This window comes from Trachemys scripta, chromosome 1 (assembly GCF_013100865.1).
Source record: "Trachemys scripta elegans isolate TJP31775 chromosome 1, CAS_Tse_1.0, whole genome shotgun sequence".
In the NCBI taxonomy this organism is placed as follows: Eukaryota; Metazoa; Chordata; order Testudines; family Emydidae; genus Trachemys; species Trachemys scripta.
The window spans coordinates 341,613,548-341,626,710 of record NC_048298.1 but is presented as its reverse complement, the minus strand read 5'-3'; the positions used below and the strand labels follow the sequence as shown (position 1 = coordinate 341,626,710).

The following is a 13,163-nucleotide window of genomic DNA, read 5'->3' as shown; positions in this document are numbered from 1 at the left end:
GGGGGCAAACAGCACAGTGTACACAGAGAAGCAGCAGCTCTGGGGGTTGTGGAGCAGCCAGGGGGTATACACAGGCAGGCAGTGCTGGGGATTGTGGGGCAGCCAGGGGGTATACACAGGCAGGCAGTGCTGGCGGTTGTGGGGGCAGGCTGGGGGTGTGCATGGACAGGTGGGCAGTTCTGGACTTTGCAGAAGTAGGCATGGGGTGTATATGGACAGGCTGGCAGTGCTGGGTGTGGTTGGGGCAAGCAGGGAGTACACGGACAGGCAGGCAAGCGCTGGAGCATGTGGGGAGGCAGGGGTATGTACACGAATAGGTGGGGAGCACTGGGGGTTGTGGGGCAGGGAGAGGGTGTACACAGACAGGTGGGCAGCACTGCTGAAATTCATATTTTCATTTTGATTGTTGGTCCAAGTCCAGTGCTGGGACCTTTCCTGGCCCCAAGGACGTGTGGGTGCATCTCAGGGCATCTTTGGCCCTGCAAGCTACAGAACTGCAGCCTGGGTGTCACAACCTTCACTCAGTTTGGTTTCCAATCGTTCTTATTGAATGTTATTTACGTAACTTCAGGCATTTCAGCAATGGAAAGAATCATTGATCTTTGCTCCTCAGTTGGTTCAACCTGACCCCCTGTCTAACCTCTCCTTCCCCATCCTAGGCTGGCCTGATTCCAGCAGCACCCTGGTAACTGTGGTTAGATGTTTGGCTGTGTGCTGTCCCAGCTCTGCACACACAATGGGCACAGTAGACCTTAAGTGAACTCCCCAATAACCAAGACAGGTTTGTTGTTGATGAAGCTCAGTACTAGTATCTGCAGAATCTAGTGGACGACTAACACATGTATGCCCGTAACAATCGACCAGCTCAGTGAACAGTGGGACTTTTCGTTTTTCCCTAGGCTAGACAAAGACCCTCCCTCTGAGTTACAAACAGGTTACGTACTGGCCCTCTGACATAATTAGTTACTGTCCCCCGACGGGGCTAGTTATCACCCATCTCCTTCTACATGCTGGCTCGATAAAAACATCTCTATTATGTATTGTCATCCTGACCTTATCTTTTCAGAGGGGTCAGTGTGTTCCTGTTATCCTTGGGGAATATTTTTGTACCATCTTTGATATTCGGATGGTCTGGTACCACTTGATATTGTGATGTGTTTGCGTGAACACTCTCTGACTAGCACTCCTTAGGAATGTGTATTTCTGCAATATCAGCCCAGTTCTTGTCAAATTCCCTGAGCAGGTCCTACCTCTTCCTCACAATTTGTCTTTCCTTTATGTAAGTAAAGCTTTGTCTACTTTAGCTCAGGACTCAAGCTTCATACCAGGCCTCTGATACAAGGGTTTCTGTCTCAGGCTCTTTTCCTACTACATTCCCCCACTTTTTGTCTTTTTATGGGGAGGATGTTCCCCCATCGTCCCAGAAAAGCATAATGCATGCACTGAAGATGGCCCACTGGGCTAAACACTGTTATGTGGCCACCTTACTTTCCCATCCACACATTTATGCCCCATTTGTCCCATAGACTGGAAAATAAAATCTGTCCATCGGTCGTATGAGGGAATGTGCAATTTGTTTTTAGTCCCTTATACTAGACCTGGGAATGTTAGGCTCAGGACCATGACTTTGAAATGCAGGTTTATGATTGAGCTTTGGGAGCAATTTTAGATAATTAATATGTATGAATAATGTAGATATGGTGTATATATTGGTATGTTACATATGGGTATGTATGCATAGAAAGTATGTGTATATACGACAGCACTTTATATCCAGGCATAACAATCCTTTTCCAGTTTCAGTGGTGCAGTTTGGCCCTTGTGGCAAATTCCTATTAGGGCAATTACAGTTACCACCTGTATTATTCTTGGAAGTAGGTTGAGTGTTCTGAAATACTGGGATGTTCCACAGTGCTGTGTGTATGAGAAGTAAAACAGAAATTTGCAGTAATGACATTACAAATGAGGCCTTTACATACAAATGTCTTTATTTATAAATGTAATGAGTTACTGCACAGGACTGTCCAGTCAGGTCAGAGGTTACCCATACTGCTGGTCGTCTCTCTTCGGTAAATTTTAGTGGGCAGGAAACAGGAATGACTAGCTTCTCTGTTCCATTGGTTGTATTGCTCTGTGATGCACCCGTAGCTTTGCTGTGTCAGGATTTAATATTGATCGCCAGGCACTGAACAAGATTGTTTTGAATAACATGTGCCTTACTTAGGATGTAGCATTACTGACCCCAAAGTGTGACTGATACTATCAGGGAATTTATTCACCCAATTAATAGTTACCGTGTAACTAATTCCCCCCCCCCCAAACCTTTATATTCTTTGTTGCCATTCATTTTATATTGTTACCTGGGTTTTAGAAAGATAAGGAGGGGGAAGCAGGGGTAAGGGGGGGGGGGGGATTCAGAAGTGTACAGCAGCCCACCATGATCCCAACTGCATGCCGGGGGCCTAGTCACCGAGTGTTGTAGTTCTTTTAGGGATTGGCTTCTTCTGGCCTTGTTTTGAAATGGAATTAGCTTTGATTTTTGGCTTATTGTGAAAGTTGGGGTACTTGTATACAGCTTGAAAGTTGGCAATGCTTAACACATATTGTTTCCTTTGACTCAGGTTGCCAACCAATCCAGAGTGACCAACCAATCAGTGATATGTCGTCTTCATTATTTACGATCACCCCATTTTTGTGCCATCTGCAAATTTGACCAATATTCATTCATGAGAAGGGTAAGCAGCTGAGTTGCTGACACGTGTCGCTGCTTACACTTGTCAGTTAACAATTAATGTATTGTGATGGGATCCCCGGGGTGTAGCCTGGGACTGTGGGATCAATGGGCCCCCTTAAGTCTCCAGCCTGGGCCGTCTCTCACAATGCTTTGTGATTTGTGATAACAGCACCTGGAGGGGTTTCCTGCTCTTCACTAGCAAACAAATGTGGAACTCCACACCTAGCTAGATTGTATGAATGCTCCCAGAGCCACTTATGAATCACACAGGGAAAGGTTCTAGCCAAATCCCCTGTGACGTTGCACCCCATAAGACTTTATGGAAATATGCTTATGAATGTATATATGACACAACTGGAATATGTTTTATGCTACATATACCATGTAACATATCTCTGTGAAGGTTATGATCTACTGAATCTATTCATCCTATTTGTATGCATGTGTCATTGTTGTATTCGAAGTTATGAATATTGGCTGTCTACTTGTTTGATTTTAAATGCGCATAGTAAGGCATTTGGTCAGCTTCTTTAGAAAGGAATTTGCATCTTAAGAAGCACTTAACAGACAATGGATCTTGGAAGGCTCAAATCCACATAAGAAGTCTACATGAGGCTGTTCAAGGTTGCATGTGAACCATGGCTGCTACCTGTAAGTTCTGAGTCATGCATGGACATGTGACTTGCCCATGTGACTCCAAAACTCCATCTTGTAGCTTTCAGAGTAGCAGCCATGTTAGTCTGTATCCACAAAAAGAACAGGAGTACTTGTGGCACCTTAGGTGCCACAAGTACTCCTGTTCATCTTGTAGCTGGAATTATACACGAGGGGGTGGGGGGTTATCCATCCACAAGAGAAAGTCTGTTTAAACCCCTCTGAGACCCCCTACATTTTGTCTTCAACTGGCTCAAGAGAGAGCCTCTCCACCTCAAAGGATACCTGAAAGAAATTGGAACAAAGGACAGTAACTACAGGGGGTGTGAGTGATCGCTGGACCCAGACTAGAAGGAGACTAGTCTGTAAAAAGAAGTTTACTGGAACACTTCTGAGGGTGAGATTTTATCTGTATTCAGTTTTCTTACTGTATTGGACATAGCAGACAGAACAAAGTGAATTACCAAGCAAAATAAAATAGAAGACGCAAGTCTATTACTTGGAACCACTTAAATCCTACTTTCTGTATTTAATAAAATCACTTGTTACTTATTAATTAATCCAGAGTATGTATTAATATCGGGGAGGGGGGGCAAACAGCTGTGCATATCTCTCTATCAGTATTATAGAGGGTGAACAATTTATGAGTTTACCCTATATAAGCTTTATATAGGGTAAAATGGATTTATTTGGGGTTTGGACCCCACTGGGAGTTGGACATCTGAGTGTTAGACAGGAACACTTCTTAAGCTGCTTTCAATTAAGCCTGCAGCTGTTAGGGGATGTGGTTCAGACCTGGGTCTGGGCTTCCAGCAGGCTAGTGGGTCTGGCTCAAACCAGGCAAGGCAGTGAAATCCCAAGCTGCCAGGGCAGGAAAGCAGGAACAGAAGTAGTCTTGGCACATCAGTTGGTAGCCCCAAGGGGGGTTTCTATAATCCAACCCATCACATCCCCCCAGCACAGTACCTCAGTAATATACCGTCTTGCACTGATCAAGATGAGTAGTGCACATTTATTAATTGTTTCACCACACCATCAGTGGAAAGTGGATATACACCAGCCTTTGCAAAGTTGAACAGATTTACCAAACACTTCAGGAAATTTCACTGGTAAAGATAAACAGTAAAACAAGTTTATTGACTACAAAAGATAAATTTTAAGTGATTATAAGCAATAGGAAAAGAGTGAATTACCAAAAAAAAAAATATATATATATATAAGCACGCAGTCTAAACTCTCAACCCTATGAGACTGGACAACATCTAGAGTAAGCACTTTTTGCTCACCTCACTAGATATTGCAGTTCATAGTATAGTGTTTTCACCCTTGAAACATTGCCCAGACTCCTCTGTTGGAGTCTTCAGTCTTCTCCCCCACCTATGGTGCAAGCAACAAGGATGCTCAGAAGATTGAATGCCAAGCATGGGGCCCCTGTGTTCTGTTTCATACCCTTAGTTCATGTGCTTGGAGGACACAAGTCCAGCATATCAGGTGGGCATTGCATAAGCCAAGGTTGAGCAATTCTCCTGGTGTGGACTTGTTCAGGTGAGTCATTGCAGTGTAACGCCCTTGCTGGACAATGGCTGTTGATGGTTGTTTGACGCCTGCCCAGGCTTTGGAAATGTTTCCTTGCTGTTGTCTCTGGGGAGCTGCTGATTCCCAACTTAAAGCATGATTTAGATGATAACATGATCTCATAACGTCAGTTGCACTAACGATATACATATTTAGCTAGAACAATGACTTTCAGCAGATCAGAACCTTTCCCCTGATATCTCACATGGCATGTTTTATATACAATATCACAATTATATATAAATGAGGAATATGGGGGTTACAGAGTGCTCCCCTGAGGTATAGAGTGACACACTGATGTCTCAGACAAAGATGGGTGCCTGCATGAAAGTGTCTCACCAAAAGAAAAAAAAGAAGTAACAAAGGTGCAGGCCTGTCAGGGTAGTTCCTAGGGGGGTTGTGGAGCCCGGGACACTCCCCCACTCCACCTCAGGCCCCGACCCCACTCCACCCATTCCCCCAAGCCCCCCATCTCTTCTCGTCCTTGCTCTGCCCATGTTCCACCCTTGCCTCTAAGCCCCTGCTTGCTCTCCTTCCCTGAACGATGCCAGGAGCCGGTGGGCCAGAGCACGACCGGGCCAGTAGTGCTGCTGCCATCACCGGGCCCTGCACTGCCCTGGCCCCACCCGTCCCCCTAAAGTGGGGGTGGGGCGAAGAAGCTGGGGTTCACCAGGCCAGGCCGGTAGCACTGCTGCCCAGCCCCATGCCGCCCTGACCCCAATGCATCCCCCTGAAGTGGGGGCAGGGTGGAGGAGCAGGGCCACCCAAAGTGTGGGGCCCGGGGTGACAGACCCCACCTGTCCTATGGACGGGATAGATCTGAGGCATGTACCCTTAAATACCAAGACCCGTGTGGCCGTCATGTCCATTTTGTTGAGCCCAAAGTCAAAGCCTAGCAGGATGTCTGGAAATTAGCCAAATTTTCCCCATGGAAACAATGTAGGAATTGCATCATCGATCAGACTTATGGTCCATCTAATCCAGTGTCCTCCCTCTGACAGGACAGCCCCAGGTGCTGCAGAAGGAGGTGTAAGAAACTGAGTAGCAGGTGGATGGGGGAGACGACCTGACCAGCCTGAGGGGGTCACCTAATTCCTAACAGCTAGAGATTGGCTTGTGCCTTGAATCATGTGACCATATAGGCTTTCCAAAATATTTATTTAGCTGAAATTATTGTAACTGGATAGTCTCATCATAAATGCAACCTCGTGTAGAAATGAGTTTCTCGGTCTAATTTCACATTTTACGTGTTTTGAATTTGCCACATTTTAGTTTAATTGAATGTTCTCTTGATATTGTATTATGAGACAGGGGAAATACATTCTCAATGTACTCTCTACTAGTCAGTAATTTATAGACTTTTCTCATGTCCCCTCTTATTCATCTCCGTTGTAAGGTAACAATCCCAGTCTTTTCATCCTCTCTCTGTATGAGCATTTCCCCAAGCCCTTGATCATTCTTGTTGCCCTTCCCTGAACCCCTCTAGTTCTGCAATATCCTGGGTGAGAAGGGTGCACAGTACTACACAGAGGAGTCCAAAGGAGGGTGAAATATTGACTGACTGATCTCATGGCATTGTATTTCTGTAGGATTCCCCATCCCCCTCCTCCTGGATTTGATGAGTTCAAGCTTCTTCCCTCCAATGGGAATACACATTGCAGTTATTGACATAGAAGTACATCTGCCATCATATTACCCATTCACCTGGCTTGGTTAGTGCCGTCTGAGGCCTTCTCTGGACTGGACTATGATCTAAATATTCTGGTGCCATCTGTAAATATTGGCAACTCACTGCTCACCTCCTTTTTAGATAGTATGAGAAATATTTTATAGTTATTAACAATTTGTTATACAGCATGTAACCCCCCTCACTCTGCTTTTCTCCTTTCACAGGCTCCTTTACCTTTTCTGAGCCCAATCAATGCATCAAACACCTCATGGCAGCTTTCAACATCACCCCCTCTGACTCTTCAATGTTCATCCTAGCCGGCATCCCTGGCCTGGAAGCTGCTCACGTCTGGATGTCCATCCCTTTCTTTATGTTCTACATTATCAGCCTGTTGGGAAATTTCACAGTTCTCTTTGTTGTAGGCAAAGAGCAGACCCTGCACAAGCCGATGTACCTGCTGCTCTGCATGCTGGCAGTCACAGACATTGGCATGTCTTCCTCTGTAGTGCCGAAGGCACTGCTTATATTTTGGTTCAATTTGAAAGGAATTACTTTGGATGGCTGTCTCACCCAGATGTTCTTCCTTCACGCGATTGCTGTTATGCACTCAGCCGTTCTTGTGACAATGGCCTTTGATCGCTACATTGCCATATGTAACCCTCTGCGATACACCACCATCCTCACCAATGCACGAGTAGCTATGCTAGGACTTGTGGGTTTGACAAGAGCTGTTCTCTTCATTCTGCCCGAGCCTCTGTTCTTGAGCAGCCAGCCATTCTGTGCCAACCGCATTATCCCCCACACGTACTGCACGCATATGACTCTGGCAAAGATGTCATGTGGGGACATCACAGTCAACAGGACATATAGCTCAGTGACAGCATTTGTATTCATCGGGTTTGACCTGACACTCATTGCCTTATCCTATGGTCTGATCATCAGGGCCATTCTCAGAATCTCCTCCAAGAAAACCCACCTGAAAGCCCTCAACACCTGCACTGCCCACATCTGTGTGATGGTGGTGTCTTATACTCCCTCCCTCTTCTCCACTCTGACACAGCAGTTTGGTCAGGGCATTGCACACCATGTTCACATCATCTTGGCCAACATCTATTTCTTCATCCCCCCAGTGCTCAACCCTATCATTTACGGGGTCAAAACCAAAGAGCTTCGTGACAAAGTGGGCAAATACAGCTGCAGAACGTGATCACTGGGTGCCACTGACTTTATCCTTGACTGATGATGAGATATCCTTCCTCCTCTTGTCATGCAGGTTTAATCTGTTCTAGTTTGGCTGAGCTCAACATTGTGGGAGTACAGTGTGAGAACTTCCTCACACCTAAGGTCTTACAACTCTATGACCAAGCAGTTTTGTCCATTGCTGAGTTCCCTCTCTCTGACCATCACCTGATTTCTTTGGGTATCACCCATCAGCCCCCACCCCACACACCCTGCTACTCGGCCTTTCCATGACTTCAAGAACACTAAAAGATACTGAAACTGTCCGAACTGATCCAGAACCCTGTTCATACGGGGACTAAAGGAAAAGCTACCTTGTGTCAGAAAAACAGAAGCTATGTTTTCAGATAGCCTGAGTCAAAGAAAGAAATTACAAGGCTGAATTTCTTTATCATACGTGCACGAAATGTACCTATTTTTTCTATATCCAATCCTTCAGGAAGCCTGGATGATAAAGCAAATGTTTCATTTGGGAAGTGCTAATACAAGAATCTCTTGCAGCAGTTGAGGGCATTCTACTGGAGTTTGTAGTTAAGAGTTTTGAAACTGTGTTTTTGAGAACGGGACTGCTGTGTTAAACTACGATATTGTCTTTGAGTCAAATAACTTCCAACCCTAATCTTCTATGATTCTAAGAGATCTCAGAAGTCCATCTACTACAACCCCCTGCTCAAAGCAAGACTAACCCCAACTAAATCATTCCCAAATCATACCCAACTAAATCAAAATGTACCGCCTTGCACAGATGGTTTTTGAGTTGCTTTTAAGATGGAATATTTACAATACACACTAGCCATTTCTGTGGTCAAAGACATAAAAAATAGGTGTTGAGATTTCATGTTGGAGTTTGTGAAAAAGGACAACCAAGTTTAGCCGTTTTGGGTTGAAGTTCTCGAATACATGGGTGCCACCGAGGAGAAAGACTTTAGTGAACTTAGCTTGTTTGCTCTTTCATTACTGTCACTACCTTTTAGCAATGCTGAAGCAGAACGATTGTTTTCTCAGATGAACTGGATCAAAACAAAAGTGCACAACAAGATGCAAGAGGAACTATAAAAACCATTCTTAATGTTAGGGTGTATATGCAATGATACAAAATCTGTTGTAAAGAGTTTACATCAACAAAAGAAATGATTGCACTTGTCACTACTGATGTATAACCAGCTGCAGAAATATTCTTCTTTTGACGAAGACCACAAAGATGTAATGTTACCTTTTAGAGGCTAACAGAAACAAATTAATTCAACTCAAAATATGGACTTTGGCTACGATGCTTCAATGCATTAGAAATAAATAATATGGTACTGTTATTGATGTTTTTCCACTACATACGTTTTGGGCTACATCTGCATTATTTTTAACAATGTCATTCACCATTTTTTGTTTCAAACATCTGCCAACCCTCCATCGGAATACAAGTACCAGTACTGGGGATTTGAATGTTAATTTGATTTTCATCTCACTTTGTTGCTAATGTGAGTGAACTCCTGCTGGGGCTTGTAGCTTTTTTTTTTTAATCAGATCTGTACTATCTATCTAAGAAAAAAAATCCTTTGCTACTTGATGCATAGACCAATGTGTTAATAATAAAAATAAAAAACTTTGTTTCAACAAATAGATCGGGCTTCTTTAGCGTTAATTTTTAAGTGACTCTGGGCCATTAATGCAGTAGAAATCTGGCAACCACGAGCCCAGAGATGTGCGAGAGGCAGAACAGCAGAACTGAGGCAGAGGTGGGGGCTGAGGCAGACCAGAGCCAGGAGCTGGGGCAGCACAGAGCAGCTACACCTCTGGGGAATCAGGACAGAGCTACAGCAGGGAGCTGCGGGGCCAGAGCCAGGATAGCGGGTGCCGGCCCGGGCACACGTAACACAGCAGCCGAGCGTGATGAGTGGCTGGGGACAGCAAGGTGGGACCATGGGCAGAGGACGCAGCACAGGAAGACATTGCTAGACCGGAGGGCTCTGAAGGCTGGACTCAGAGAGGCAGATGTGAACTCAATGGGAGAATGTGCCTGCCACCTAGAGCCTTAGGGCCTGTGGCCACCTCCAGAGCAAGTGTTTTCCCCATGGTATCAGCACAGTGCATCCAGGGATGGGAGGGAGGCCTGGGATGTGTGAGGAACAGACTGAGAACTTTTCTTACATCCCAGAGATGGGTGTTTTTGTTGTTTCCCTTGCCCATAGAGCGGGTTCCTTGTTTCCCTGAACTTTTTTCCATTTGTTCCTTATTTTTCTTACTATTGCTGTTTAATAAATTGTATGTGGTTTGAATGTCATGAAGTGATCTGCAGGTCAGGGAAGTGCTGGTGCAGAAAGAGAGCCCCAAAGTGTGGGCACCCTAACCCCCTGTCCTAAGTGATCACAGCGAGACTGCGGGTCATACTCAGTGTGTGTCATGAGCAGTCCGGGTGACGACCCAGGGTAACGTACTAAAGGGGCCGCAGTTTGATACCTCCCACCTGATCTGATCTGCCAACCAAGAGCCAGATGGGCTTACAGAGGCAGGCAGGCAGACAAGAGAGAGACAGTGCTGGAGAGAGTGAAACCAACTGCAGCTTGACCAGGCAGACACTCACCCACGTAACTCCTCCAGTGGGAGCAGGGGTGCACAGGGCTCCCCACTCTCCCAGGACAGAAGGCCCCCGGTGTTAGAGCCATGCCTGGAGTGGGGCTGGGCTAGTTTTCTGGGATGGGTGGCTGAGGTTGGTGGGGGGAAGGATGAGGGGTGCACATTCCAGTGGGTCTATATGTCCTAGCTGAGTGCTTGGAGCCTCCATGCTATCTAGGTTGCAGTGGGGGTGGGCCTGCACTATTCTACCCTAAAAGCTCCACACTTGTCCATGGAAGAGCTTGCTCTTTCCCCCCGGCACTGATTGCAGGTAGGGGAGCACATACCTGGCTCCACACAGGTTAGCACCTGTGATATATGAGGGGCGGGGCAGTTCCCTTTTATGATCACCCAACCATTCAGTTAGTTATAAAATCCTCCTTAGCAGCTGTACCCTAATTGCTTTACCTGTAAAGGATTAAAAAGTCTCACTGCTATGCGTAGGTAAAAAGAAGTGAGTTGGCACCTGGACAAAAAAGCCAATGGGAAGGCTAGAACTTTTTAAAATTGTGAAAAAAACTCCCCCTTTGTCTGGTTGTTGTTGTTCTCTTGGCTGCAGAGAAACCGGCAGCAGCTATACTGTAAGAAGCTTGAGGTTAAGTATGAAAAATCATCAGTATCATACCCAGAAACTACCCATTTAAAACTCCAGATATGTAAGTAGATCAGGAAATGTCTAGGAAGACGTGATTAGGTTTATCTCTTTTTATTTCTTTATGACTTGTGGATTACTCTGTACTAAACCGAGGTGTTTTTGGTTTGCTTGGTAACCTTTAAGCTGGACTGCAAGAAAGCTATTCTTGGTGCTTAATTCCTGCAGTTACTCTTTTAAAATCTAGCAACCACCTGAGTTTCCAGATGTATTTTCTTTCTTCTTTTTTAATAAAATTTAACTTTTTTAAGAACGTGATTGAATTTCTGTGTCTTAAGAGGTTTGTGCACATGTTTTTTAGTTAGCTAGTGGCAACTGCTGCTTTCTTTTTTCTTTTCTTTTCTCAGCTCTTCCCCGGGGCGGGGGTGAAAGGGCTTGAAGGTACTCCACAGGAAGGAATTCCCAAGTGCGCCTTCCTGGGCTCTCAAAAAGGGGTTCTGCATTTGGGTGGTGGCAGCATCTACCAATCCATGGTCAGAGAAAAGCTGTGACCTTGGGAGTTTAAAAATTAATACTTGCCACTCCAGGCTTGTATTAGAGTCCTTGCAGGCCCACACCTTCTGCACTCAAAATGCCAGAATGGGGTTCAGCCTTGAAAACCCCATACTAACCGAGGGGGCTGCAGCCTGCTCCCATCCCTCCCCTGCAGATTGGTGATACGTGGTAAGTCAAAAAAAAATGGAGAACTGGCAGAAGGGTCAGAATCTTGGCAGAACATGGGCTGTTATAACAGGGATAAGGGAGGGACAAGACAGAATTACGGGGAGAAATAAGTCAGTATCTTACATGTCTGTGTACTAATGTGAGAAGTATGGGGAATAAGCAGGAAGAACTAGAAATGCTAGTAAATAAAAAGCTATTACATAATTCAGGGGTTCTCAAACTGGGTGTCGGGTCCCCACAGGAGGTCACGAGGTTCTTACATGGGGGTCACGAGCTGTCGGCCTCCATACAAATCCCGCTTCACCTCCAGCATTTTAATGGTCTTAAATATAATTAAAAGTGTTCTAATTTAGAAGCGGGGGGTTGCCTAGATGCTTGCTATCTGAAATGGGAAACCAGTAAAAAAGTTTGAGAACCACTGAGACAGTTGGCATCGCAGAGACTTGATGGGATAATATGCATGGCTGGAATATGGGTATAGCAAGGTACAGCTTGCTCAGGAAAGACAGGAATGAAAAATAGGATGGAGGTGTTGCCTTATGTAATAAAAAAATGTATATACTTAGACTTGTTGGAAGTCTCTGGGTATCTCCATCTCAACTTCAGTCCATCTCCTAAGGATAAAAGGTATATAATCAAGATTGATGTCATGGTAGGGATCTACTGCCGATCACTTAACCAGGAAGAAGAGATGGATGAGGCTTTTTTAAAACGACTAACAAAATCATCAAAAGCACAGGACTGCATAGTTATGGGGAACTTCATCTACTCTGACATCTGTTAGGAAAATAACATAGCAGGGCACAGATTATCCAACAAGTTCTTTGAATGTATTGGAGACATTTTTTTTATTATTATTTCAGAAGGTGGGGAAAGCTAGGGGAGAGGCTGTTCTACATAAGAACGTCAGAATGGCCATACTGAGTCCCACCAAGGGTCCATCTAGCCCAGTATCCTGTCTTCTCGTAGAATATAGAATATGAGGGTTGGAAGAAACCTCAGGAGGTCATCTAGTCCAACCCCCTGCTCAATGCAGGACCAACACCAACTAAATCATCCCAGCCATGGCTTTGTCAAGCCAGGCCTTAATAACCTCTAAGGATGGAGATTCCACCACCTCCCTAGATAACCCATTCTCTGAATATGTTAGCACATTAACGTAAGTTAGCACAAGAACACCCCAATGTAGACCCTCAGCAGTGTATTCTGGCAATGCTAGCAATACCGGTGCCAAGTTCATGTACGAGACACTGATTTGCAGGCAAGCATCTGCTTTTGACAGGCCCTGGATGTTGCTCAAAACATAACCTTTGCTGACTTTGGTTCAGGTCTCAGGCCTTGCACCAGGCCTCTGCTTCAGGCTCTCT

General features: G+C 45.2%; 1 protein-coding gene across 1 annotated transcript in view; it reads left to right on the top strand.

Annotated features, from left to right (window-relative positions):
- LOC117886788 (olfactory receptor 52E4-like) overlaps positions 1–7,839 on the top strand; it is a 40,007-nt gene extending 32,168 nt beyond the window's left edge. The window contains exon 2 of the mRNA XM_034788871.1: positions 6,857–7,839. Within this exon, the coding sequence (XP_034644762.1) occupies positions 6,857–7,839 (983 nt within the window). The remainder of the gene's footprint in view (positions 1–6,856) is intronic.
- The last annotated feature ends 5,324 nt before the right edge of the window (positions 7,840–13,163 follow it).